This window comes from Aulostomus chinensis, chromosome 3 (genome assembly GCF_037954235.1).
Source record: "Aulostomus chinensis isolate RoL2024-O1b breed Wild chromosome 3, RoL_Achi_v1.0, whole genome shotgun sequence".
In the NCBI taxonomy this organism is placed as follows: domain Eukaryota; kingdom Metazoa; phylum Chordata; class Actinopteri; order Syngnathiformes; family Aulostomidae; genus Aulostomus; species Aulostomus chinensis.
This window is the reverse complement of record NC_141322.1, coordinates 29,258,191-29,283,759: the sequence shown is the minus strand read 5'-3', so window position 1 is coordinate 29,283,759 and position 25,569 is coordinate 29,258,191. Positions and strand designations below refer to the sequence as shown.

Below are 25,569 nucleotides of genomic sequence, written 5' to 3'. Positions count from 1 at the left end.
GTGACATTTGGTTGTTGGGCAACCAAGTTTTATAATATTAAACAAATATTTTACTAATTTTGATTTTTAATAGAATTTTGTACATAATGGTCAAATGTAAAACAGTGGCTTGAATTTGAGGGTGCATAATTATTTTGCTGTTTGACCAGATGTCTTACTAAGTACAGATCTAGGAAGAAGATGTGCTCCCTCACTGACCCTCCGTAGAGGAGCTGCAGGCAAACGCCGTGACGTTCGGAATCGGCAGGAACAGTTTTAGCGCTGGTCTTTGCACCTGTACTGGATTTCATGAATCGTTATTTATCTTTTTAGTAATCACACAGAGTGGCAACCCAGTTCAGATATTTTTAAATGCGTTTGTAGCAGCGATCTAAAGAGGTTCAGGGTAAATTAAAAAAAAATAAAATAATGGTAAACAGTTTTAAGGTTGGATAACTTAAAATCTGGGTGACACCCAGAAAATATATATGATATAATAATAAATCCTAACAGTCAAGGAGATGGAGAACCATCGTTTGGGAGTCATCGTGTTGCAGCAATTAAGTCATTTTTTTGTGGGCCGGTGCAGACGTTAGCATCGTTAGCATTGACACGGGCCCCTTTGGCCAAAAGCCAATGATAATCTCTGCTGATAAACACCTCTTGAGTGGTTTTTGATGCTAAGCTAAACCAAATACGCTACCGATGCACAACCTCAGCATTTGATGCCAAAAGCTCTTAAGTTCACCTGTGATTTCGGTCCAGTCCACTCTCTGGGTCATTGTATAGCACATCTGATTGACATGCTAGTACCTCCAGCTGCCTCAGTGGCATCCAGATGCAGGGAGTAATGCTAGTACTTTAGCCGGTGTACTTTGTAGCTAACGGGCTAAACGGCAGCCAACTGTATTTGCTTCCTGGGCATTCAGACTGAACATTAAATATATTTATATATCTATCTACTCTTAGAGAGCCAGGAGGAGAACATCCATGTTGCTCTACTCTGCTTAGCTGTAACAACGTCTCCTAACTACCGCACAAACATTTACACCTTTCAGCACCTGAGAGTCTCCAATTAATCAAACATAGATGGTTTTGGCTGCCTGGTTGGGTTCTCTTCCATGATCCGGATTTCCCCCTCGGACCAAGAACACATAAATCAGGTCAGTGGGAGACTGTAAGTGGCTGGCAGGTGGGAACGGTTGTCTGGCTCGGTGTGGCGGCCTCGTGGAGGCCTGGAGACCTGTCCAGGTGTACCCGCCCAGATAAACACACGGGACCTGACATCCCACTTCCATGTCATAAGAAACGGACAACAGTGTATTTTGTACTCCATTTATATGTTAGCCAACATGTCATTTTCCCCTCTGTTGTAAATGTACCGCTTAGCTAAATAGCTCACTTAGATCTGTAGTCCCTGGAGCGTGAAGAAGCCTTTTGTTTTTATTCAAGAAAGGGAACCCATTAAAAAACACAGAAAAGGAATCAGGTGTGTGGTTTTAGCGTTTCCAGACACCAGTAATGGTGGCCTGCAAGTATCATAAATCAAGTGGTATTTAGTTACTGGTTGACTGATTCTTATTTTTGCTGGGAAATCATTGAAAATCCAGCTGAAAGCCGCACGACGCACTGGCGCCTGCCTGTTCACTTAAAACCGCTGCTTCTTTATCTTTCCTTTCTGAGCGAGAAACTTCTTGCTCCTCCACTTCCCCTTCGGCTGATGCCCTTGGCCCCTGCCGCCCGGTGGCTCTTTGGCTTTCCAGGCATAGCTGTCCTCCAGCAGGGTGCTTCCGGTGAGGGAATACTGGATGTAATCCCAGGTGAGGACGGAACCTCGGCAAGGCCTGAAGACACAAACGCACACTTGATGTCACGAAACGATGGATTTCAAAGGCCGAAGGCTTTGTGGTCGCTACGTTTCCACATGAAGAGACACGCTAAGCTAACGTCAGACGTCACTGACGGTTGTTTTTTGACTCAGTCAAAATGGAAATAACTCCAATGTTGTAAAGTATTTGAAGAACAAAGGCAGTCAGATTCCATAAAAAAGAGGCCAGTTATACTTGTGGGATTGTATAATGATGCCATAATAATTGTACTACTACTACCACTTGCACGACTACAAGTAATGACAATAATTACAGGGGGTTTTGTTTTGGAACCCTTTTTTCCCTGCTAATTATTGATTTGGCGTCACAGGTCAAAGAAGCTGTGGGAGACAAAAAAAAACCCAAACCAAAATGGTGAGTTTTGCACCAACAGAGCTTTGTATATAAGAGAAGTAAAATTATATCATAGGAGGAACCTCTCATTTGTTTTATGCAGTATTTTTATTTGCTATTGATTGGATGTCAAAGAGCCACTTGACGTTTGCTCTAAAAAAAAAAAGGACTTTTCCACTGAAATGTTCATGAAATAGAAGAAATTTAAATTCTTCGCTTAAAATAAAAGCTGTGTCTCATTAACGACAGTGATGAAACTGAATATTGATCGGGAGTCACCTGGTGGTCACATGACGTGTTAGATGTTGAAAAAGGAAGACTTAATTAACGTCATTAGCGAGGTGGAGGTTGTTCAGGCTGACTCACTGAGATCGGGTGGAACCAGAGATGAGTGTTGATGCTGTTGCAGTCGTAAAACCTTGTTTGAACACACACACACACACACACACACACACACACACACACACACACACACACACACATACACAGGGGCATACCTGTACAAACCGCCTGTCATATAGTTGAAGATCTCTATGTAGGGGATGGGATAATCCCACACCTGGACGTCGGTCACCTGTCCGTCAAAACCTGAAAACTCAATCCTAGGCTCACCTGACCACATATACTGACCACACACACACACACACACACACACACACACACACGCCAGATTAATATCTTTATCCAGATTGAATCCGATTGTGGCGACACAATTCGGCCGATTCTCTCCTCACCTGTGCAGGCAGGATCTTTCTGATACTCATGAAGGCGCCGCTGAACACCTGGGCCACGTTCTTCCTGCCGTCCATCACGACACAGACCCTGGTCCAGATGTCCCGTCCCATGTTGGACCAGAACCTTACGCTTGGTCTCAAGTAGGTGCTGTAGTAACTGTATCTGTCCGTCAGTCTATACACACCATTGTAATCGACTCCGAGGACCAGGGCGTATCTGCTGGAGGGGCTGAGGGTGAAGATTGAGGAGTCCGGCGTTTTTGCCAAGTCCACCAGGTAACTTAAACACACGGTCACACCTGCGGGGCAGCGTTGACATGGTAGCGGTGACTCACTTACAGTATGTCACTTTTGTAATACATCCATTAATAATTTTTTAAAAATGAAAGGCAGAGGCCAATTATTTTACAAGTCTGTCAAAACAGATTGAGCCCTGTCTGAGAAGAGGTCTCTAGAACTCAAGTTCTTGAACCAGTGCCACCCAGCATTTTCTGCCTCTATGTGTAGAACCAGTCAGGGTTCTCCCTGCACCACCAGCTGCCACGGAGGCAACAACACAAGTGAAACCATGGGAACCAAGAAGCTGATATGATATTTCAGGTGTGCAGCATGGTGGTGCAGCGGTCAGCACTGTCGCCTCACAGAAGGTTGTCTTTCTAGGGGAGTCTGCATGTTCTCCCTGTTCCTGCTGGGTTCTCTCTGGTACTCCAGCTTCCTCCACAGTCCAAAGACATCAAGAGGGACCAGGTTAATCCAGACTCTAAATTGACTGTAGGCGTGGCTGTGAGAGCCAATGGTTGTCTGTCTCTATGTGTTGGCCCTGATGGACTGGTGACCTGTCCAGGGGGAAGGCTGCTGGGATAGGCTCCACCCCCCAGGACCCTCAACAGGGTAAGAAGTAGAAAATGGATGGGTGGATATTTCAGGTCCTGACACCGTGTTGCTGTCTGGTTACGATGGTTGTAGTAGTACTCACCGTTCGTAGGGGGCGCTGTGGTCCAGGAAGGGTAGGAGGCGGTGGTCCAGGAAGGGTAGGAGGCGGTGGCCCGGTTGTTGTCAGGCTTGAAGTTGGATGAGGGAGGGGATGTAGGAGATGACGGGGATAGGGAGTAGTAGGGGGGGCAGAGAGTTATCCCTCCTCCGCTGACAGACAGAGTGACCATCTTTCCCTTCAAACTGCTTGGAGGAGAACCTGCAGAACCCAAACCAGCACCAAAACATCAGCAGCACAACATGAAAACCTCGGGTTCTTCTTACTTCCAGTGTTCTGTCAGATTATTGTAAACACAGTGACAAATGCATCAAAAACCTCAACTGTTTTCATCGCCCTTCATGATGACATCCACTCTTCTACTACACCTGGAGCTTGAACGCAGTAACAGGTGAGTGAAAGCCTCTTTTTCAAGTATTCGTTTATTTTCTTTGTTCACATTTTCCGTGGTAACTGGATGCGGTTCTAGAGACCCCATGGGGCCGCCGGCCACAGACACAAAAATACCCGAGGGCGTCCCATTTTCCCATTTATGTTTTGAGGCCCCAAGATAAAACACAGTTTGATCGTTTCACTGCTTTTCTCACAAGATTTATCCCGTGCCCTCAAAAGAGGTTTTCCCTTCTCGATACCTGCCGAAAACAAACATTGGTGTCGTTCCACGTGTTATTCTGTCCAGGTGTTTTGTTTTTGTTACTCAGGAGTCGAGCGGATCCGTTTATTTGAATGATGACGTCACTACAGCAACAGTGAGCTGGCTTCCAACCCTAGGTACCAAACACATCTAGTGTGTGTGTGTGTGTGTGTGTTTATTGTAACTACGTTATTTTCCCTGTTAAAGAGCGACAGTCCTCTTGAAGTTAAAAAAAAGGGTGAGGCGCTGCAGAGCGTGACGTGAGAGCCTTGGCTGCAGCATCTGACTGCTTGAGAAGTCTAAAGATGCTGATCAAAAGATTAGTGTGTGTGTGTGTGTGTGTGTGTGTGTGTGTGTGTGTGCGCACCTGTTGTCCATGGCCAATCCATTGTTCTTTTAGTAGTTGTTGCAGAGTTTGTCATGCTAAACAGCGCTACCATCACCATGGTAACGCCGAGAGAACTCCCCTTCATCTTCATCCTCGTCACGGTTCTCACCGGAGTTTCTGCAGGGACGCGTCCGGACAGAAGAGCCGAAGTCTGGGTTGATCGTCCCGCTGGCGTTTGTTTTCAGTTCTGCTGCTCGGATGTCAGTAGAGACTTTAGGTTTCATTTCCCAGAACAGACTCGCCCCCCCCCCTCCTCCTCCTCCTCCTCCCACACACACACACACACACACACGCGCGCGCGCACACAGTGACACTGAAAAGTAAATTGTTTATTAAACCTCAAGCAGCAGAAGGACCTGAGTGATGCAGGACCTTTGAGACCCAAACTGATACAGATGGGAGAAGAAAATGACTTTGTCAACATATGAACCAAAAATTACACACACACACACACACACACACACACATATTCAGTTGATCGTGAATGCGCCAATGTGTCATGCTTGGCTCTCAGCGCTGAACTGGAACGGTTTGTTTAGAGCCTACAAGTCAAGGTGTAGGTGGCACGGTGGAGCAGTGGTCCTCACTGTGGCCCCCCCAGTAAGAAGGTTCCAGGTTCAAGTCCCTGCTCCAGCACGGGGTCTCTCTGGGTGAGTCTGCATGTTCTCCCTGTTCCTGCTGGGTTCTCTCTGGTACTCCAGCTTCCTCCACAGTCCAAAGACATCAAGAGGGGACCAGGTTAATCCAGACTCTAAATTGACCGTAGGCGTGGCTGGGAGAGCCAATGGTTGTCTGTCTCTCGGTGAATCCCGCCTCTCACCTGAGGGCTGCTGGGATAGGCGGGGACCAACTCTTCCAATTTCTTTAAAGTCTGTTTTTTCTTGTCTTTGGTTGAGACTGAGAGCAAAGAAGGAGACTGAACTTTAAAGTGCAGTCTTTCAGGAAGCCGCTCATCGAAAGTCAAAAAAATCTCTTGTGTTTTTCTCGCATGGGAACAGAAGTTAGTTGTTTGAATTCACTGGCAGAGGCCGCAAGCTCTCGTTTCTTCCATGACGGGGGGTTGCTATGGGCGCTGGAGGCCCTGAACGCCCGACAGCTGTGCTTTCAAGGTTTGAAAAGTGCTCCAGAGTTTTGGATAAAGTTACAGACACTGCTTAGAATTGGACCTGCACTGCTTTCATGATAAATCACTGTCTGACTTGCCTCAGTGGTTAGCTAATCCTGCAGAGAGAGAGAGAGAGAGAGAGAGAGAGAGAGAGAGAGACAAGCAAACAAACAAACAACCATGACCCTCCAGGCAGAGTTGAGCAACCAAACATTAGTAGAAGACAGGAAAAACAACTCTTTAACCACGCTGGCCTCAGCTGCGTGGAGGGAGCCAGCTCAGCGGGGCCGACGTGTGAGAGCAGGAGGACGTCTCACTGCGCTGAGATTTCCCGCAACCACAAACACGCCACAGATTGCGGAGTGTGTGTATGTTCAGGGCCCATGAGGTCATGCCCTCTTGGGCAGTGAAAGAAGGAATTGCAGCTGATTTCAAAAACCTTCGACCTGCTTTATCGTGCGTTTAGTTCCCAGTCAACTGGTGAAGGGTGAAAAGGCAGACAGGAACTGGAGGCGGGTTCCGCAGTCAAGGGACAGCTCTTTCCTGTCACTCGCGCAGACACAGGAAGTGGAGTCACAGGGTCACTGTCAGTGTTGACTCACTCTTCAGTTCCTCACATACATTCCTCAAATCATCATCTCTGTTCAGTTCACTTCGTGGCTTGGTTTTTTTTTTTAATCCTGAACTTTAGAAGATCAGTCGTTTTTGTGGCGCTGTTGAACCATGACGCCGATTCAGTCCAAGCCTGATTCATCCCACATTTAAATAGGAATCCTGCTGCTATCATTAAGGAGTTAGAATACCGCCCACCCCAAAAAAGAAGACGTAAAACAGTTTGAAAGTTTAAGCTTGTGTTCATTAAAGGTCATGAAACGAATGCTTCAAGTCCAAATGTTGATGTTTTTCCTGTGTTGGAGCCGGAAGTTTAGAGCCCGAAGAGAGAATTAACAACAGAAATATAGACTTGGATGCGTGGGGGCGGGGGGGGGGGGGGTCATGAGATTTAACGCCATTAAAAAATAATAAACGATCACCTCAGGTCACTTTATACGTCAATCAAGCAAACTTTAACTTTAAATAAAATTCCCTTTGATTTTGAACGGTCCGTGCCAGGCGGAAGTCTTGTTTCCGGCATCCGGCGCCTGCTCTTCTGCTGCCACCGTGTACCGAAATGACAACAACCGTGATGACACCCAGCCAACACGCGTCCCACCGCACCTGTATAAAGCCACGCACGCAGAGAGCTGCTCGGAGACACCGAGCGGACACCGGAGCCACGATGGGCGTCTTCATCTCCAGCCTTTTCTCCAGGTTCACCGCCAAGCTGCCGGTGAGGATCCTGATGGGTGAGTTGACCCCCCCCCCACCCCACACACACACACACACACACACACACATTTACTTACACACAATTTTGAGGTACTTCTACTTCTCTAATACTCTGAAAATTGAATTGGAAACATTAAATTCAAACGAAGGAGGGGGGACGAGAAGAAGACTGTAAACTTTGTGTCAAGTCTGGGAGGAACCACGACAGCTTGGATGTTTGCATTCACACAAGCAACCAAATATCTTCCTGGATTTCTTCACCTCTTTATGTACAAACCACAGCACCAGCCAGCGCTCCTGGGCCAAGTGATTTATATGTGCTTTGTTTGGGCTCTCAGAGGATCTCTCACACACACACAAACACACACACACACACACACACACACACTCTTAAATGAGACTCCACTGATCTCAAGTTTGACTCCTTATTTTCTGTACTGACAGGAAACTGAATACTTCGCAGACATTTGGTTTGACCTGCGTCATCAGTGAGAGTCGTAATGGCTGTAGTGCTGTGGTCCGACTAGCTAATTGTGTGTGTGTGTGTGTGTGTGTGTGTGTGTGTCACTTCAGTGGGTCTGGATGCTGCAGGGAAAACCACGCTTCTGTACAAGCTGAAGCTGGCTGAGGTCGTCACCACCATCCCGACAGTTGGTGAGCCCATTAAAGTGTTTATACTCACACACACACACACACGCGCGCGATTCATCAGTTATTTATTGATCCTCGAAGTGACACTGAGTCCCATTACAGTTTCTCACATTCTAAAGAAGAAAATAAACATAAACACAAGTCAGTCATAAAGAAAACTAGTACATGAAATATGCAGTAAAGAGTTAAAAAACAAAACAAAAAAACTGCCAAATAAAATCGTGCTCCAAGAAAAAAAGAACAAGTGCGGCGTCAGGATATCCCCTCACAAAGCTCTCCCGGCTGAGACGTCCCGGCGGTGTGAGCTCCATCATGTCAGATGTGGACGCTGCAGAGACTTCTGACTCTTGAATAAAGACTCAGAGGTCTCTCTTGGGTCAACGGGACGTCAGTGACATCATGTGTGTCTGTGTGTGCGCGCGCGTGTGTGTCTGCAGGTTTTAATGTGGAGACGGTGGACTATAAGAACATCAGTTTCACCGTTTGGGACGTTGGTGGCCAGACTGTCATCAGACCCTTGTGGAAGCATTACTACACGAACACACAGGTAACCGTAGCGCCGCTGCCGCGGTCATCGTCGTTGGTACGGGGAAAGGAGATCTGACGTCACGTCTGCTCGTCTTCCTCAGGGTCTGATATTCGTGGTGGACAGCAACGACCCTGAGAGGATTAAAGAAGCGGCTGATGAGCTGCACATGATGGTAAACGTCAACAGATGCTTGTAAAACGATTGTCTGTCCTCCTCAGAGCCAGAGAAGTAACTCTGTTAGTTAGCTTAGCACAATGAATGGTCGTGGATGGGAAGTGTTAGCCTAGCATGTCTCTGAACAAGAACAGGAGCAGGTTCAGGATATTGGTTTGACTAGAAGTGTATTTTGGTTAAAGTTTTGAAGTGCCGTATCAAATCACTACGCCCAGTCAGGAAAGTAGTTCCAGCTGTCGTCTGATTCTTAAACTTCAATGCCTCAGGGTCTAAAATTGTTATTTCAGAGCAGTTTTTGTACACATTCATGTTTCTGTTAATGCAGGCAAAGGTCATGATGGAGAAAAACACATTCGATGACTTTGGATGGAGGGATGCTAACACTCCCCGTCCGCTAACATTCATTGTGCTAAGCTAATTAGCAGGAGGGAAGGGAATCAGTGGAGGCTGGGAAATAAATCACACGCCCTGTTTACGTGTTGCAGTTGGAGGAGGAGGAATTGAGGGGCGTGGTCGTGTTGGTTTTTGCTAACAAGCAGGATTTACCCAGAGCCGTGCCGGTCAGCGACATCACCGAAGCTCTGGGCCTGTCTGGAATCTCACAGCCGGTCGGTGACGCTTTGACCTGCAATTAACTTGTTGTGTCATTTCATGTCCGTTCAGATCAAAACGGTTTTATCACAAAAGACAACAAAAAAACAACAAAACTTGTGTGTGTGTGTGTGTTTGCACAGTGGTTTGTCCAGGCATCCTGTGCTGTCAGCGGTGCCGGTCTGGTCGAGGGGCTGGACTGGCTGTCTAACCAGGTGAATCGGTAGAAGCCGACCGTTGCGTCCTCACCGGGTTGCCTGGGCTGAGGTTTTTGTGTAACTTTCAGAAACAACTGTTGTTGTTGTTGTTGTTATTATTATTATTATTATTATTAGGGCCTTCAGGCTCAGGCCCTATTATATTTTTATTATTCTTATTATTTATGAAGCTCATTTCCTGCTGTGTTTGTTGTGTATGTTGCACTGTCGGATGAAAGCATTTCTATGCTGCGAAGGACAATCATCCATATTTCTGTAAATATTAGGTTTTCTTCTCTGTTTTATCAGCTGGGTCTTTGATTATTTTTGATTATGATTGTAGTTCATTCTGTTCTTGTTCCTCTGTAGTGAAGCTGTCGTGCTGGACAGCTGACTTTGTTCTGTTTTGAGGGACCTGTCACTACTGATGAGCGGTTTAATCTCAGTTACACTGCTGTGAATGCTTGGAGACACATCAAGATACTGTGGTGTAAATTGAAAACGTATTATTAAAATATATATGTATGTTCTTGAACATTGGATTTGTTTTGGAAGCGTGTTCCAAAGCTAGTTGTGATGGATCAGTGTGTGACGGCGGCTGTGAGTATTGAGTCCTCCAATTAGCTAAATGAATGGACAAACGGTGCCAATCAAAGGCTAAAATGTTCTTGCTAGCTTCAAACCACAGACATGCAAAGGTTTACATGAATAAGGAGTAAACGGTGAAAAGTGGAAACATTTTTACGATGACGGATGAGCAGTTGAAATACTGTATATTTCTTTGAGATATTTTTCTTTAAACTCATTTTGACAGTTTTATCTTAATTTGTTTCGATCGTGACAAGCATGAGTTTCCATATCTTGGACCGATTGGACTCAAATTGACATTTACCGGTGTTTTTTTGTACGTATACTGCACATATAGTTAATTTTCTCACACACACACACACACACACACACACACACACTCTTGTACAGTTGTTCATTCTCGGTGTCATTGGCAGTGAAAACAGCAGCAGGCTTGAGCCGGTCAGGTGGAGTTAGTGCTTTATTTATCACTGAAAAGCCTCTTTATTATTCGTGACACTGCAACATCAATCTTTTAAAACATATTTACAGTAACATCGTCTTGTTCCTGCATCAGTAAAGTGCAGCTCCGCCAACACGCCTCCTTCACCTGGTTACGGCACGACAGAAATCCGTCACCGTGGTCCAGAAACATCTTCGCTGCGTCTGCTTCCCCCAACAGCTGACGGGGGACGTTTTACACCTCTGACGTCTTCGAGCGGAAGCTTGTTCGGTTGTTGTTCCACAGACAATGACTGTGACTCACTCTGAATGAAGGCAGGTTATTGAATACAAACTGTGGAAAAACAACACACAGGCTCTGATGATCCAACATTTGACGAAGATAAGAGGACCGAACCGTTATCGTTTGATTTAAACATCTAAATGTTATAAAAGTCTTACAGTTGAACTCTGGACCAACGTGGACAAATTCAGGGGACACCGATGTTCGGGGTGACACGCTTATCTGCCGTCCCCTCCAGAGCCAGACAAGGCAGATGCCCATCTCTCCTCTGTGCTACATTAGCTAGCGGAGACCTACAGAGGCCAGCTGATCGCTAGCTAGCTTAGCACAATGAATGGTCGTGGAGGGGAAGTGTTAGCATGCCTCAGTTAAAAGTCGAGAAATACAGTAACAGTTTTTCCCCTGCATTGATGTAACTTCATGAGAGAATGTAACATGATTCGAATCAGACACACAGGCGGAACTACTTTCTTGATGGAGGGATACAACGTGGCACCCCCAAAACATTTGTTGATGACTTGGAGGAGCAACTGCTGCAACCAATCACAGACAACGAGGCGGCTCACTTCTGGTCAAGCCCAGATCCTGAACCTGATCCAGTTGACAACATTTTAGAGGGGCGTTCGCTAACACTTCCCATTCACTACCAGTCATTGTGCTAAGCTAACCAGCGATCAGCTGGTCTCTGAGGGTCTCAGCTCCCTCGTGCACCAGAGGAGAGAAGAGTATTAATTTTTCTCCCTGCCGAGAAAAATAAGGGCGTTTTCCCAGAACGTTAACGTGCGTATCAGGCTGGTATTTTGCAAAAGATACGGACAACGTATCACACACACAGGAGAGAAATTACATCTCAGGTTTTGTTTTTTTTGTGGGGGGGGGTAAAATGGGAGCTGGTTACTGAGAGAGAACGATATATTATTCTGATTAATGACGTTAACTTTCATGCAACTACTTGTTTAGTAAAAGGCCAGGTTGCAATCGCCTTGTTTATGAATAAACATCTCCAAAATTAAACTAGCTTAATATAAAAGGTCCTTTGCCCCTCACAGTTCTGTCACTCGTGTTACACAAACAAAGCGCGATGGCAACAAACTTTCATCGGTGCTTAAATGTTGTAAATACATCTGTTTCTGGGGCTGCAGAGTGAGCAGCATTACTGCATTTACAAAGGAAGTTTGTCTGACTGGAGTGACGTCAGATCTCCAGGTAAGTGTCACCCCTCTGGTGGCTCTGACTATCACAGCCACTGTCTGTTGGGGCGAAAGGTTGACGGGGTTAGGTGAAGACTCGGAGGGATGATGGCGGCGTCAACCGCTCGTCCACTGCTCACGCTCCCTAAACAGCACTGAACACAACCGTAGACCCGGGTGATGGCCGCCGGGACGACGTACGATCTTAGAGCGGCACGAGCGTTTGGGTTCCCGCCACTTGGCACCAACGGGACTTTGGGTGACTGCAGAGAATTCGTTGTGGCAAACAAATCAATGTTTTGTTCATGAAGATAAGAAGACCAGGTTTATGATTTCTGATGCGTTTAAAACGCCAACAGGCTGTGAATAAACAACCCTGACGCATGATTTCAATGATCAGTGATCAGTGGGATGAAGATCGCAGTTCTTTTACCGGAGTAGAAATACTCAAGAAGTATTCTACACGACGACCTTGTGTCCCAGTGACCGGGAGCATTCAATCCTTGAGCCACCGACCTGTGACGGTCATGTCACAGTGGTGTGTGTGTTCCAGATGAGTGCGTTTTCTTGAAGTTGGCGGTAAAAGTACAAGACCTCCATCAGGTTTTGTTAAGATTTCCATGCAGAAAAACGTCCTCTTCAAAGTAACAAGGAACGAATGGGTTCAGATAAACGCACTGGATGAAACAGTTCAGTGTTTCCTTTGAAATGTAGCAGAAGAAAGTATAAATACTCAAGTATAATACAGATAACTCAAGATTGTACTGAAGTAAAACATACTTTCCACCCCTGTAACAGCTCCTGTAGTTTCCTCACTTCACGTTTGCAACAGTTCTGTAACACGGATATCCGGTGTATCTTATGTTGTCGAGTGATCAGTGAACATATCATGGACTTGCGCTCCCCTCACATCTTATGTCAGGAATAGAAACTAAACCCTCCGACCCTGAGACGAGCCAACGAGGGGATTTTCAAGCTCTTTTCACCTGCGAATCGTCGAGGTTCGCTCCCTCTCAGAGCTTCTTGTGTCTGAAGCCCCTTTCACACTGCACCAAAAACGCGGGTGAACACGGGCGTTCGGGCCCTCTGAAAGGGTCGACCCTCCAAGCGACCCGGGTGTTCAGCGGCTCTGCTCGGCTCGCCTGCAGTGTGAATAAGGCACCCCGCGTTGTCTCAGGTTTCCCGCGACCGTCCTGTCGCATTCTGATTTTGTCGCTGTGCAGAGAACTGGGAAATAAACGAACGATGCGGCACTGACAATCAGTTTCCACCTTTAGTGACATCACTCATTGCTCTGGCGGGAGCTGAACTACGTCCCAGGGTTCTAGGGGTCCGTCCCCACCAGCTGACCTCAGGAACATGGGCTCTGTCTCTTGTTCCCATTATGTGCCATATACTGTAAATCTGGGGAACAAAGGAGAGCCCCCCCCCCAGCAACGAATCAACTGTGAGTTCAAAGGTTTTCTTCTCCTAAGTGATGAGGATGAAAACCAACAACTGCCTGGAACAAGGAGAAGATTCCAGAGGGAGCGTTCAGGGATGGCCAGCCTCCACGCTCGCTCTTCTCTCTCTTTCTTTTACATCGACTCTCCAACGGTTTTACAACACTGATAGAGGGGAAAAAAAAAAAAATTCAGGATCATCTTGAAGCAAGAGAACCCGTCACATCCTGTCCAAGGGCTGCTGAGAAAAACAGCCAATCCCATCAGTGTCAGGAGGCGGAGCCAAGTATCTGGGCCAATGAGAGAAGGGAGGACGAATAGCTGAGGCAGTCCAAATGTGACTCCTGGGATTTCTTCTTCAGATCTTGGTTCATTACACCTCAAGCTTCATTACTGTTAGCACTTCTCTTATAAAATCAAAATATAAAACAGAAACTTACAGGTTAATCTATAACTGCGTCCTTTTCAGAATAATGGAGCCGGTATAAAAAGCAGCGCTTTTACACACAAAGTAAAACACGCGTCTATGAAGAGGCGCTTCCTCCTCCTCCTGTTCTAGTGAAGGTGCAGGTTCAAGCAGTGAGGTCGCATGTTTTTCAGCCCCAGGCAGCCCAGACGGGCGGGTGGTGTTTCTCTCCTCTGATTCCTGAGCTGCTGCTTCAACAGTACCAGCTGGGACGCGCCTGAGGGGGTCGAACATGCATCCTCAGCGCGTCGTTAGGCTTCAGACTCGCCCTTCTTCTTCCCATCCTCTCCAGCATCGCTGTCCTCTGATTGGCTGTTGCTCAGCACCAGGAACTGTCCGTCAACAGCTGCGGGGTTAGCAGGGCGACTCGAGGCAGCAATCAAACGACTCTGCTCCTCCAAATCCTGCCAGAGACAAAAGCTGGTTTCAACATCGGGAGCCTGCCCTCACTGGAGTCCCTCGTGCTGCAGCTTTGTATGGACTCTCGTTCTTCCATCTGTCTGCATCGTCTGCTTCCCTGACCTTGTTAGCTTGTTTTTGGACCTGAGCGTGTGGTGTTCGGTATTCTGTCACAAGTTGTGCAATAGCGCCATCTACTGCATGACAATGATAACAGTGATTGGCAGAAAATCTCACCGATGGCAAGGAAAGATTTTAATTGACTAAACAAACAACAACTGTATGTGTGGGTGGGATTTAATCCTTGAGGAATTCTGGTGTTAGTGCAGGTCTAGGTTCAAACGGGGGTAAAAGGTTAAAGGTCACCTTCTCTATCTGTCGCTGCTTGCTGAGTTCTTCCTGTTGCTTCTCTTTGGCCTTGTCCTCCTCCTTCCTCTTCTCCACCGCCTTACGGTCCTACACAGCACACAAAAGTATAAGATCAGCAACGATAACATCTGAAGGCCACGATAAGAATCCAACAATCGGTCTCACCATCTCCGAGTGGAAGGCGATCTGCTTGGCCAGACCGATGCTGTCACAGATCTGAAACACATGACGGTCACATGACAAGTTAGACAGATCAAGCAGAGAGGGAGGACAGTGAGACCGACAGCTGAGCGAGCAGACAACCTTCTCCCCGTCGTTGTTTGACTCAAAGATGTAGCAGATGGTTCGGCTGTCAGCCCGGCCGCTGGCTGAGTGCAGAACAAAACCAAAGAGCCTCTTGTTGTCCTGATGGGACGAGCACTGAACCACACTGGAGAGAGGGAACTACAGCAGCCGAGAGGAGGGGAGAAGAAGATGATTGGAGGCCAAAACCATCACAAACATTTATGAAGCTATGGAGGCACAGAGAGAGCGTCGTACCCTGAGACGAGTGACTTGGGTCTGAGGATCAATGAGCCTGAAAACAAAACATTATTAGTGTGTGTGTGTGTGTGTGTGTGTGTGTGTGGGGTGATTCCAAAAATGCTGAAACAGGTTCATACTTAAGGCAGTCACAGGTGACCAGCAGGTGGGACTCGGTCATCCTGAAGATGTTGTGAATGGCTCTGGCTGCCAGGATCTGCCTCATGGTTTCAGAGATGACGTCGGCTGACTCAGCAGTTTTCACCTCCATGGAGCCGAGGAAGCGAACGATGAAAAGCTGGTGGAGGATCGAATCTGGACAGCAAACACGGGGGAGAATGTAGAACACGCAGAAGAAAGAGGCGGAGGAAAAGTGGAGCGATAACAACATGCTGCAACATCACGGACGGACGGAACCTTCACTGTCTTCTGATGTGCTGTCTCCTGACTCTCCAAATGGGTTACTCCTTCTGTGATCGCGCACACACACGCACACACACACACACACACACACACACACACACACACACACACACACACACACACACGCTACTTTACCATTTATACTGACAACAAAAGCATAAACAAGAAAGTGGTGGCTTGGCTGCAGCCAGCACCCCCCCCCCCCCCCCCCACACACACACACACACACACACCTGCCAGACTGTGCTGCTGTCTTGCTCTGAGCAGAGTTCTCCTCACTGACAGGGGAAATGATGTCAAACTGGATGGGTGTTTCCGGGGCAACCAGAGCATCCAATGAGAGCACAGAGAGGGCCGGCGATGGCTCGGACCCCACAGAACTGATACTGCTGGCTCGGCCCACTCGTCCTTTACTGGAGCCGGGAGGGAGAAAGGGGAATGAGTCCGGTTCAGTTTATCCGGTTGTGTGAGGATAAGCTGTTTTTGTGTCAGGAGGACACATCACGAGTGGCGTCCTACCTGCTGGGTCTCATGCTCTCGTGTCTCTGCTGGAAGGATGGCGACGGCGTCACAGCTTCGATGGCTGATTGGTTCACTCTGGCTGCCAGCTCCTGCCCACACACAGACTCACATCTCAGCGACGACCAACAGGGAAAGACTCTGAACACATGCAGTCCTTCCTGTCCTGTCGCCTGTGATTTCCTCCTGTTCATCTACTGATTTCAACCCCACGTCATCGTTGAGCGTGTTGTCTTGACGCCATCCACATGAATCCACTGGTAACAAGGCGTTAAGTCCCTGACTAGGATCCAGCGCCAGATCGACTCAGAGCCACCTGTTCCACGTTGCTCCAATCTCCTTTCCTGTCAGCTCGCTGTTGTCAACGCTTAAGGTCAGGAAGGTTTTAGTAAATATTCTACTTCAGAGGATTTCTGCCTTTTTCATGCTCTGGACCCTCAAATCGAGAAATAATTACAGACCTAATTTCTAAATAATGAAACAGAAACGACTAGTTCGAAATAATAAGGATGTCGATCCAGTTCTTCGTGTGTTCTCTGTGCTGCTTGCCACGTTTATGAATCATATAACAAAGCCAAAAAAGGCACAAGATTCAAAACAGATCTGAGTTTTTCAGGTAATCAACCAAGAGATCCTCATGCACAGACACCTGCAGATTCCTTGCATCAAAGATGGATTTCTTTTCTAACTTTATCTCTCAGTATTAAAGCATACATTCCCAGGTGACATTTCTTTTCCAAGGCTTTCACAAGAATCTCCACTGTGACTCCACTGAGCAGGAAGATGGAGGGAACAGAAACTGCGGCCACACGCACCTCTGCGTTCTCGCTCAGGTAGATCCTCCTGGAGATGTTGTTGATGGTGGCGATCCACTGGAGGGGGGAGAAGCAGAGAGGCAGTGAGGAAACGAGAGTCGTCAACGGGGAGTCGCTGACATAACAAAACAAAAAGACAAATCTACCTCCTCGCAGTCCTTCCTGCTCTCGGCCTGCAGCGTCACGACCCTGAGAGAACACAAGAAATGGAAGAAACGCTAACCTCCACACATCTGAACACGTTAAAGGAGCATGGAAGACAAGCGTGATGGGACGCCTCTCACTTCTTGCCATCGAAGGAAGTGACTTGGAAGCAGAAGCGGCGGTCGTCACTGTCCACCGCCATGACGGAGGAGTTGTCGAGGTCTGTAACCAGCCCGCCTGCCACTTCGCCCCGGCCCTGCTGCATCAAGTTGCCTCCCTGCGTGAAGAAGTACTGACGCTCCCAAGACGAGGACACCAGGCCTGTTTTACTGAGGGACAGACAGACGCGCGTGAGCGGCTTCCAGTCCTCAAACATGACCTCACGCTGACGGCGGTGTCCGAGATAAAACACGCTTCCTTCAAAGCCACTGGCCACAGCAAGCCAAGAGCAGATACCCAGGTGTTCTTACTTGCGGATGTACAGGTAGCCCTGCTTCCTGGTCAAGTTGCGACAGACAGGTGAGTGGACAGGGTCAGGGTCACATGGTGCATACAGAGGATCACATGACGTCTCCATCTGCTGGATGGTTTGCTGCATCTGGCCAATCTCCTCCTCCATCTCCCGACGCACACTACACACACACACACACACACACACACACACACCAATTATCAGATTAAAACACACTATTGACTACAATTCTAGGGCTTGAATTTTCTCTTTTTTGCAAATAAACAGAACATTTAACTGTGTGTGTGTGTGTGTGTGTGTGTGTGTTCTTACTTCTGGACACTTGTTCCTATGGTTCCCAAGAACTCTTCCCACTGCTGGGTGAGATTTTCTGATCCCAATTTAAAGAAACTGATCTGCAGAAAGCAAACGGATGACGATGAACAGTTTGTGAGTGTTGTTTCCTCACCACTGGACCCGTTGAAAGACCTTTGGATTGTGCAACACCAAACAAATACAACTGTAACAACTGACAACCGTTATTTGCTACTGTTGTGTCACCTCGTCTCATTTAAGGTCCTTTAAGATCTCAAGAAGAACTTGAATATCTACCTTCCTTTCAAATGTCAGCTCTCACCGCTACTTGTGTGTGTGTGTGTGTGTGTGTGTGTGTGTGTGTGTGTACCTGAGCCTGCATGTAGCCCAGCAGCGGCTCAAGCAGAGCTGTCTTCTTCTTGTACTGGAGTGTGTTAAGTGAGCAGAAATAGTGCATCATGGTCTGGTGCTGCTTCTTGCGTGAGGTGTAAACATCCTCCACCGCCTCCGCTCGCATCTGCAACACACAAAAGTTGCATATTTTAGTTTATAGTCACTAAAATGCAATTAACTGACAGGTTAAAAAAAAAAAAAAAAGCCGTACATTGTAAAATGGCTTATGAATTGTACAGCCAGAGTTTATTAGCGAGAGGCAGCTGTGGTATTCAGCTTATTCCCTCCCATAAATAATATCTGAAACTATGTGCAGGTGAAATGAAGAGTCCTGAAACCAGTTCAGCTCCATCAAGACGTTCACACTGTGCTGCAGGATGTCAAGTATCTCCAGGGAGTTTGAAAAGTTGATTTTTTTTTTTTAGGAAAATAAAATGCATGATTTAGAAAATCATCAGCCCGACTTTTAGAAATATGCCTTGCTGACAACCCTGGAACCCTTTGGGCCCTGGCAATAACGAGCTCATACTTGACCTTATAGTCTTTTTGTCTCCCTGTTGTTAGTGACAAATTTAAGGGATTTTTTTTTTTTTTTTTTTTTTTTTTTTTACAAGTGAAGGAACTGAAACACAACACTGACAAATAAATGGAATGTTTCTGTTACTGGTTACCTTGTCGTTGTCCTTCCTCTTGGACAGGCGGCTGTATCTGTTAATGGCTGTGTCGTGATCTGCAGGCAGAGACCAGCAACACTTCACCCTCAGAATGTTTCTTCATCCACAGACACAAGAAGCAGAAACCGGATACAACCGTGAAAACAAAGTCTCTAAACGCCACTGTGAACCTCGCAGGGGAACGTGGAGACGATCCCCTGCGAGCGTTCTTTGAGATTAAATGAGACTCAACTCTGACGCGTCGACTTGACGGGGACAGACGCAGTGGCCCTGCACTAAGCCCCTGTCTCAGGAACGCTGGCCTCCTCACACTCACTGCTGCTGTCTCGGATGCTACAGCATTCCTTCAGCTGTCTAAGAACCTCCATGTTTGTGCCTGAGGTGTACGACCGTCACCGTGAACGAGCTGAAGCGCCACGACTGACACGGCAACAGCCGTCTGAGGGAGACGGCGCTTTGGGTCGATCGGAGCGAGACTCCCAGGTCTCTGGGAGCTTCTGGCAGACATGGCGGTGAACTTACCATCACTGGCTATTTGGAAGACTTCCTTCAGAGTGAGGATCTCTGCACAGAGAGAAATACAAATGTCTGATCACATGGTTTACATGTTCTTCATCCATCACACCACACACGATTGCACGGCCACCAAGAGACAGACGTGCTGATCCTCTCACCGTCACCGTGGAACCTAATCAAGGAGACGGTGTCATTTGTAAAAAGAACTTTGTTCAATGACTTGTGGCTGAAGGCTGACTATGAAATCCAGTCGGAAGCCTTCTCTCTGTAACGAGGCGTTTCAAGTGTCACCATAATTCCAGCGGTGTCTGTAATGTGGCAACGCTGAATGTTTTACTTCTGTTAATCAGTATTTATAGAGTGGTTTTAGTACCTTTTTTTTTTTTTTTTTTACAGCTGTTCCTACTGCAGTTGCTGAGGAACTGAAAAACAAGACTTTTTTTTTTTTTGCTCTTACATCTCAGTGAGGTCAAACAACAAAAGCACTGTGAATGCTGTCACACCCAAAGGTGTGTCAGTGTAGGGTTACTAGTGACCCGTGTGTCCCGTACCCTTCAGGTCTCTCTCCTTGAACTGAGTGATAGGAAACATCATGGCGTCGGCAAGCTGCGTGGACAGGACAGCGTGACAGGAACTCAGCTGGAGAGCGAAAGAGAGGGAGAGAAGGAAAGGGAGGGACAGAGGGGGGTGATTCAGGGATGCCAGCCTCAGAAAAACCATGTAATGATTGTGACAGGACACAGGACTGTGATGTAACTTCCTGTCAGGTGACATCCAGAGAGACGCAACAAGCTTGTCTACTTCTCGCTTACTTCATCAATGACTTTAGCAAACTGCTGGAGGGTGGAGCTCATCACCTCATCGTCGCCCCCTAGAGGAAAACGCTGCAGACACAAGCAACAACGTGGATTAATGGTTTGGAGAGACGGGCTGCAACGGGAAAGAAGCGTTTCACTCATGGTCCACCCGTCAGTGAGTTCCTTCCAGTTTTACTATTAGCTAGCTGCGTCACATTTGACTCTAAATTAGCACATGACAATAGGCTAGTGGTGGCTGACGTGACAACTCGTGATGGTCAGCGTGATAAAGCCTGAGGCTAGCGCCATCAAGCCGCTCGTGCTTGGTGTGATAACACCAGTTGCCAGAGTGACAGATCCCAGATTTTAGTGCTCATTTATTTCAGCAGCTCTGTTGGAGGCTGATAAAACTCCTGGAGCCTTTTTCCTTTCCTCACGGTGATCGAGAAACAAACGCACGTCCAGTGTGCGGCAGGGCAGTGCAGCGCCGTGCCAGATGACATCGCGTGGCGTGGCTTCTCTACCGGGGTCACGCAGCCTAAAACAGGACTGGGGTGTTCTCCGCGAGGCGAGGCTGCATTTATTGGCCTGGGCCGACTCATTCTGGTGAACGGCGGGCAGCATTTTGCAGCGATGCATCACCTCAGCGAGGAAATACAGCACCGTTAGTACTGCATTAGTATTTATATACTTAGTAGTAGCATCAGTATCAGTGTCATACATAGTCAAATCACCTCTTTCTATCTACCTACAACAGAAGAAGAGGAGCGGCTTATCTGGCTGACAGATGGTGTTTTACTACCAGCGGCAGGTGTGTGACGGCCATCGCCTGGTATCATAAGACGAATATCCATGGAGCCGCATTGAGCTCCGTAAGGTTGGGATGGAGCAGTCACAACTATGAAGTTTATTTGTAAGCTCAAGGAAACCTTACAAAACATCTAAAAAATGTGTGTGTGTGTGTGGGGGGGGGGGTATCATGGCCTACCTGTTTGTCATACTCCTTCAGCAGTCGGGAGGTCAGGTGTGTGGCAGCGCTCAGCTCATTCTGACAGAGAAAAGGACAACGCACCAAACTGAGGAATTAGCTGACTGTTTTACCTTTCCAATGCAACGGTGCTACATCTTTCAGAGTGCGTGCGTGTGTGTGCGTGTGTGTGTGAGACCTACCTGCGCATCATAGATCCTGTGCATGGCCTGATACAGCTGTGTGCAGTAGTTGGAGATGGCAGCGGTGTCCTCCTCAAACACTCCGAGCAGAGAGCGAGTCTGCGTTCAACGCACAGAGAGCGAGAGTGAAGCCGGGGTTTGACACCAATCCTGCCCGCCGGTTGACAACCAGGATGTCATCACTCGGATAACTAGTGGTGGTGACACATGTGCCTGGCTTCATCTACCAGGGCATAACCTTCCACCCCCAGTCAGTGACGTCACAGCAAAGCGTTGACATGCAAACAATTTCCAGTAGCGATGTTGGGGGTGCGTTTCATTCTGTCAGTGGCTTTACCGTGTAACCACAAACAACAGCGAGCACCAGCACTGCAGGTCTGCTGGACTAAACGACACAGAGTTGTTGGGGAGAGAGGAGGCAGTTAGCTGAGTGGCTAAGGAAGCAGCCGGGTACGAGCTACAACTAGATCTTCCATCAGACGTATCATGTAAAATGTGATATGTCTCCCTGAGATTTAGACCTCCAATCTCGCCGGAAAGCTCCGCCAACTGACTGGTAAACTCGTTCCGATCTGATACCGACGCGCAGCTCTCCGTTTGACAGCTTTGGTTTACAGGGCCATTAGCGGTTAGCATGCTGCTAGTTGTTGGCAAACACTGAGGCTGCAAGGGGAGTTAGCCTATAGCTGTGCCAGTTGGCTAACGCTAGCAGAGCTACGCGAAGCCTCCAGGGAGGACTCCTCTTACCTGGGGACTGTCCTCCAGTGTCTCCTCAATTGGCAGCTTCTCTATCCCGGGCATGGCTGAGGCTGGTTCGTCGGTGTTCGGTGCCAATCGAAGGCGAAATACACAACGAATTGGTCCTACAACTCCCACTCAAGATTTTTCTCTATACGAATCCACAACACCCCAAACAGACTCCTCCCACTCCCAAGCGGACTTCGATTGGACTTCGATTGACAGATGGAAACGTCCATGAATTTAATTGGTTCATTCTTTAAAGGGGGGAAAAGGCGCCATTTTGGCTCCGGTCGGGTTCGCCTTTCTCCGGTTTCTTTGTACCGCTCCACCGATACGTCACAGAGCCGCAATGGCGGAAGAGACTTCTTTGGATTCTTTTTTTTTTTTTTAATGGGGTTTGCTTTTTAAAAAGTAGTAGAAGAAGATTCTTTTCTTCCCTGGCAGCTCCAGGGCCAAATTTCCTACTAAAAAAAAAAATGGAAGTGTGAAGGAAGACTGGGTGTCGTTTGTCTCTTAGTGCCACCAAATTGTACATCTTGTTTTTCCTCTTTTCTGGTCTGACCGGCAGGGTTCTTTCACTCGTGAGGGCAAACACACCAAATATTGTGACGCAGGTCCAAAACTGTGTGTGTAATGTGCCTTTGGTCGGTGATTCAATGTCCACTCTTTCTCCTTCCATCAGCGGTGCCAAACTGAGGTTCTTTGCAACGTGTCGCTGCTGCCCGATGAAACAATGACAAGATCATAAATCACCAGGGATCTGCAGATGTAAAGATAATGTAAAAGAAGACAAGCACAAAGAGTTCTCCTTTACAGCCTTTTTTATTCTATTATTACTATGATTATCACGTCATCGTTTACAAATGTTGGGTCACATCCTTTGGGCAAGGTGTGACGCCATGTGTTGACCTCGTATTTAGACATTTCTTATTTATTAGAGGATAGATCAATCGCTTGAAGGAAAAAACAACAACAACAACAACAACAACTTCCGCGCGTCTCTCCTTTGGATTTAATTGGACTTTTTTAGTTTGTCAGTTTTGGGTGCCGTGTCCCGCTGCTTGTGGTCTTGGAAGGGTCAACGGTTTTATGTCGAACCGTGTTTTGGTGTCCTCTTTGGTACTTTTACTTGAAAAGTCCTGCTTTGCGCTCCGTTCCTGGAGGCTCACCGGTCCTGCGCTTCTCCTGCTGGTTGGTCCCCTGCGCTGTCAGGGGAACTGTTGGAGAAACTGACTTCCCTGGGTAAAAATGTCACCACAAGAGGGCGTTCTTGGCCGACGGGCGAGCCCATCGGGCTGCAGCGTGAACCTGCACGTTCCGTCACACCTGTGAAGATCCCTCTTTTTATTTGTACCGGAAGAACATGGAAGTGCGAGACAGAGGGACAGAAATGATCCAGGAAAACAGAAACCTCAGTTCCTACAGGGGGAAACAGTAAAAACAGAGCAATCAAGTTTCTGTCTGAATGGGTTTTTTTTATACTCTTTAACATTTCTTTACAAAATACACAGAATTTGGGGCACTTCTTGATAGTTTAGTAGGAAAAAAACCAATATCACAAATTATTAGATCTAATTATGCTTCCCTACTCTACATGTATACCATGTAGTCCATTTTTTAATTTTATTTTTTCAGCTTGTACCTCCTCCATGATTCCTTGCCAATGAATCCACCCGGGGCGGGAGCCTCTCTAGCATCTTTTTTGTTGTTGTTGTTGTTGTTGTTGCTTGCGATGGATAGAATTTTAAAGAGATTGCAGGAGCCAGATTGGTCATGTTCTTTGTTGTGGATATGTTATACCCATTTTTGTCAGTAGGTGGCGATGTCTGTTCAGGATGTTGCCAGAATTTATAAACATAAGCGGGTTATTAGGCGCAGGCGCGCACGCTGGGGAACTCATGCGGTTTTTGGCCGTGCCATGCCGCAGGTCAGCTTGTGTGTGTTTGTTTAATGAGTATTTAGAATTTTTGTGTATCCTAAATAAGTCTGCAACAGAGAGTATTGCCTGGACAGTTGCTGTGCTATGCACTTAACACCTGCATGCACATTTACCTACCCACTGCACGCCTAAAGCCCTTTAAACCGCCGGCGTCTTGTCTTCCTTCTGAAGCACCTTTCCAGGTACTAGACCCAGCAGGGGGAATGTGGGGTCCCTGGGGATGACGTAACCCAACACTGTCCCAGTGGTTGGACAGACTCCCTCCCAGCATGATCCTGACTTTGGGTATGAGGGTGATTGACGTTTGGATGTCCACGTCGCCTCCAGCATCGCTGCTGTTTTCCTCTTCGTCTACTGGTGATTTGTCGTCGTCCTCCTCCGCTTTATCTGGTGGGTCCAGGTCGCCTCAGCAAGGAAGCCCAGACTCTCCTCTCCCCTGCCACTTCCACCAGAATCCCGAGGCGTTCCCGGGCCAGCCGAGAGATATAATCCCTCCGGTGTGTCCTGGGTCGGCCTCGAGGCCTCCCTCCCGCTTGGGCATGCCTGGAACACGTCCCGAGGGAGGGAGTGATTCCCCTCCATCTTATAGAACTAGCGGGTGTCTGTTGTGTCGCACACACTGAAAGCCAGTCACCCTCATGGATGATGTCTTTGGACCCGGAGCTGAACGTAGGAAGCGGACGTTGGTTCGGGGCTCCCTGTGTGCTCCTGCTGCCGGACGACCAGCGTGTTTGTGGTCCGACTGATCGAATGGGACCGATTTCCTGATCTGCTCATCATCTATGACCTCTGTCCTTTAAGCGTCACTCCAGACCAGCGACATCCCTCTGAATCTGAAAAGCCAAAGTCAAAAATGTTCATGTCTGCACGCCTGTTTGATGAATGGACCACCTGCCTGAAAACAAAGCGGGATTTCACTTCTTTATTTGTTCATAGTTTTGCGCAAATGAGCTTCCATACACTGAAAACTAAAGCCCACAATGAAAAAAAAAAAACGTTTGAAAAAGATTAGTTGTGAAATCAAAATTTGTATTGTTTTCTTTTTTTGTGGGGTTTAAAAAGAAAAAAGCTTCGTCAATACGTTTCATCCGTCATTTTTTTTTTCCTTCAGTAATAATTGTGCACAGGATGAGTTTGGTGCGAGTAAAACCTGGAAAGTGGAGATGCAGAGAAAGTGGAGCGCTGAGGAAACTCACCTGAACGCCACAGAAACGTGTGCGTCGATCCCGCCATTCAAACGAGCGTCTGGGCCCTTGGAGGGTGAAGTCTGAGTCTGAAACCTCTCACAGCCCCTTTGAGGACGACATGCGGGATTAAACTGGAGAGGTCCTCACAACCCTGGAAGTGTGTACACACACACACACACACACACACACACACACACTCACACACACACATGCTCTCGCTCTCTCTCTCTCTCTCTCTCTCACGGGCGCGCGCAGGTCTCT

The 25,569-nt window shown here is 47.5% G+C and overlaps 3 protein-coding genes and 1 long non-coding RNA gene across 7 annotated transcripts; 1 reads left to right on the top strand and 3 right to left on the bottom strand.

The window, feature by feature from the left end:
• Positions 1 to 1,399: 1,399 nt before the first annotated feature.
• Positions 1,400 to 5,160, bottom strand: LOC147268558 (uncharacterized). The gene is made up of 5 exons (XM_086200228.1): positions 4,928 to 5,160; positions 3,912 to 4,127; positions 2,936 to 3,234; positions 2,699 to 2,826; positions 1,400 to 1,823 (listed from the first exon to the last, which is right to left on the bottom strand). The coding sequence occupies exons 1-5, from the start codon at positions 5,037 to 5,039 to the stop codon at positions 1,628 to 1,630; spliced, it is 951 nt and encodes a 316-aa protein (XP_086056354.1). The 5' UTR covers positions 5,040 to 5,160; the 3' UTR covers positions 1,400 to 1,627.
• On the top strand, positions 4,065 to 10,404 carry LOC147268557 (ADP-ribosylation factor 4-like). 4 transcript variants are annotated; one of them, XM_086200230.1, is made up of 8 exons: positions 5,425 to 5,598; positions 7,167 to 7,399; positions 7,956 to 8,036; positions 8,471 to 8,580; positions 8,663 to 8,734; positions 9,222 to 9,344; positions 9,471 to 9,542; positions 9,894 to 10,404. In XM_086200230.1, exons 1-8 carry the CDS (start codon positions 5,441 to 5,443, stop codon positions 9,894 to 9,896), a joined length of 852 nt encoding a protein of 283 aa, XP_086056356.1. In that variant the 5' UTR covers positions 5,425 to 5,440; the 3' UTR covers positions 9,897 to 10,404. The 4 variants fall into 4 exon arrangements, with proteins under 4 accessions (XP_086056357.1, XP_086056356.1, XP_086056355.1 ...); XM_086200231.1 differs by lacking the exon at positions 5,425 to 5,598 and adding an exon at positions 4,065 to 4,317 and having other exon boundaries at positions 9,471 to 10,404; XM_086200229.1 differs by having other exon boundaries at positions 5,435 to 5,598; positions 9,471 to 10,404.
• Positions 10,405 to 10,562: 158 nt separating this feature from the next.
• On the bottom strand, positions 10,563 to 22,446 carry appl1 (adaptor protein, phosphotyrosine interaction, PH domain and leucine zipper containing 1). Its single transcript, XM_086200226.1, has 22 exons — positions 22,189 to 22,446; positions 21,442 to 21,540; positions 21,260 to 21,319; positions 20,287 to 20,358; positions 20,026 to 20,113; positions 19,481 to 19,522; positions 18,956 to 19,014; positions 18,262 to 18,408; positions 17,910 to 17,992; positions 17,596 to 17,757; positions 17,266 to 17,454; positions 17,128 to 17,170; positions 16,982 to 17,038; positions 16,167 to 16,258; positions 15,881 to 16,060; positions 15,642 to 15,694; positions 15,365 to 15,539; positions 15,243 to 15,279; positions 15,006 to 15,146; positions 14,868 to 14,918; positions 14,700 to 14,789; positions 10,563 to 14,338 (listed from the first exon to the last, which is right to left on the bottom strand). Exons 1-22 carry the CDS (start codon positions 22,240 to 22,242, stop codon positions 14,186 to 14,188), a joined length of 2,127 nt encoding a protein of 708 aa, XP_086056352.1. The 5' UTR covers positions 22,243 to 22,446; the 3' UTR covers positions 10,563 to 14,185.
• Positions 22,447 to 23,032: 586 nt separating this feature from the next.
• Positions 23,033 to 25,439, bottom strand: LOC147268555 (uncharacterized). Its single transcript, XR_015112186.1, has 3 exons — positions 25,318 to 25,439; positions 24,239 to 24,954; positions 23,033 to 23,601 (listed from the first exon to the last, which is right to left on the bottom strand). It is a non-coding gene; the product is annotated as an uncharacterized LOC147268555 (long non-coding RNA).
• Positions 25,440 to 25,569: the final 130 nt, after the last annotated feature.

Excerpts from the sequence above, each read along its gene's own strand:
- LOC147268558 (XM_086200228.1), bottom strand. The coding sequence starts at position 5,039 with ATGAAGATGAAGGGGAGTTCTCTCGGCGTTACCATGGTGATGGTAGCG. Across the intron at positions 3,235-3,911 it reads CACAGCGCCCCCTACGAACG|GTGTGACCGTGTGTTTAAGT; the intron begins GTGAGTACTACT and ends GCTGCCCCGCAG. Across the intron at positions 1,824-2,698 it reads ATGACAGGCGGTTTGTACAG|GCCTTGCCGAGGTTCCGTCC; the intron begins GTATGCCCCTGT and ends TTGTGTCTTCAG.
- appl1 (XM_086200226.1), bottom strand. The coding sequence starts at position 22,242 with ATGCCCGGGATAGAGAAGCTGCCAATTGAGGAGACACTGGAGGACAGT. Across the intron at positions 20,114-20,286 it reads TTGCTAAAGTCATTGATGAA|CTGAGTTCCTGTCACGCTGT; the intron begins GTAAGCGAGAAG and ends TTCGCTCTCCAG. Across the intron at positions 17,039-17,127 it reads GCAGGAAGGACTGCGAGGAG|TGGATCGCCACCATCAACAA; the intron begins GTAGATTTGTCT and ends TCCCCCCTCCAG.
- LOC147268557 (XM_086200229.1), top strand. The coding sequence starts at position 5,441 with ATGTGTCATGCTTGGCTCTCAGCGCTGAACTGGAACGGTTTGTTTAGA. Across the intron at positions 8,581-8,662 it reads ATTACTACACGAACACACAG|GGTCTGATATTCGTGGTGGA; the intron begins GTAACCGTAGCG and ends CGTCTTCCTCAG. Across the intron at positions 8,735-9,221 it reads CTGATGAGCTGCACATGATG|TTGGAGGAGGAGGAATTGAG; the intron begins GTAAACGTCAAC and ends TACGTGTTGCAG.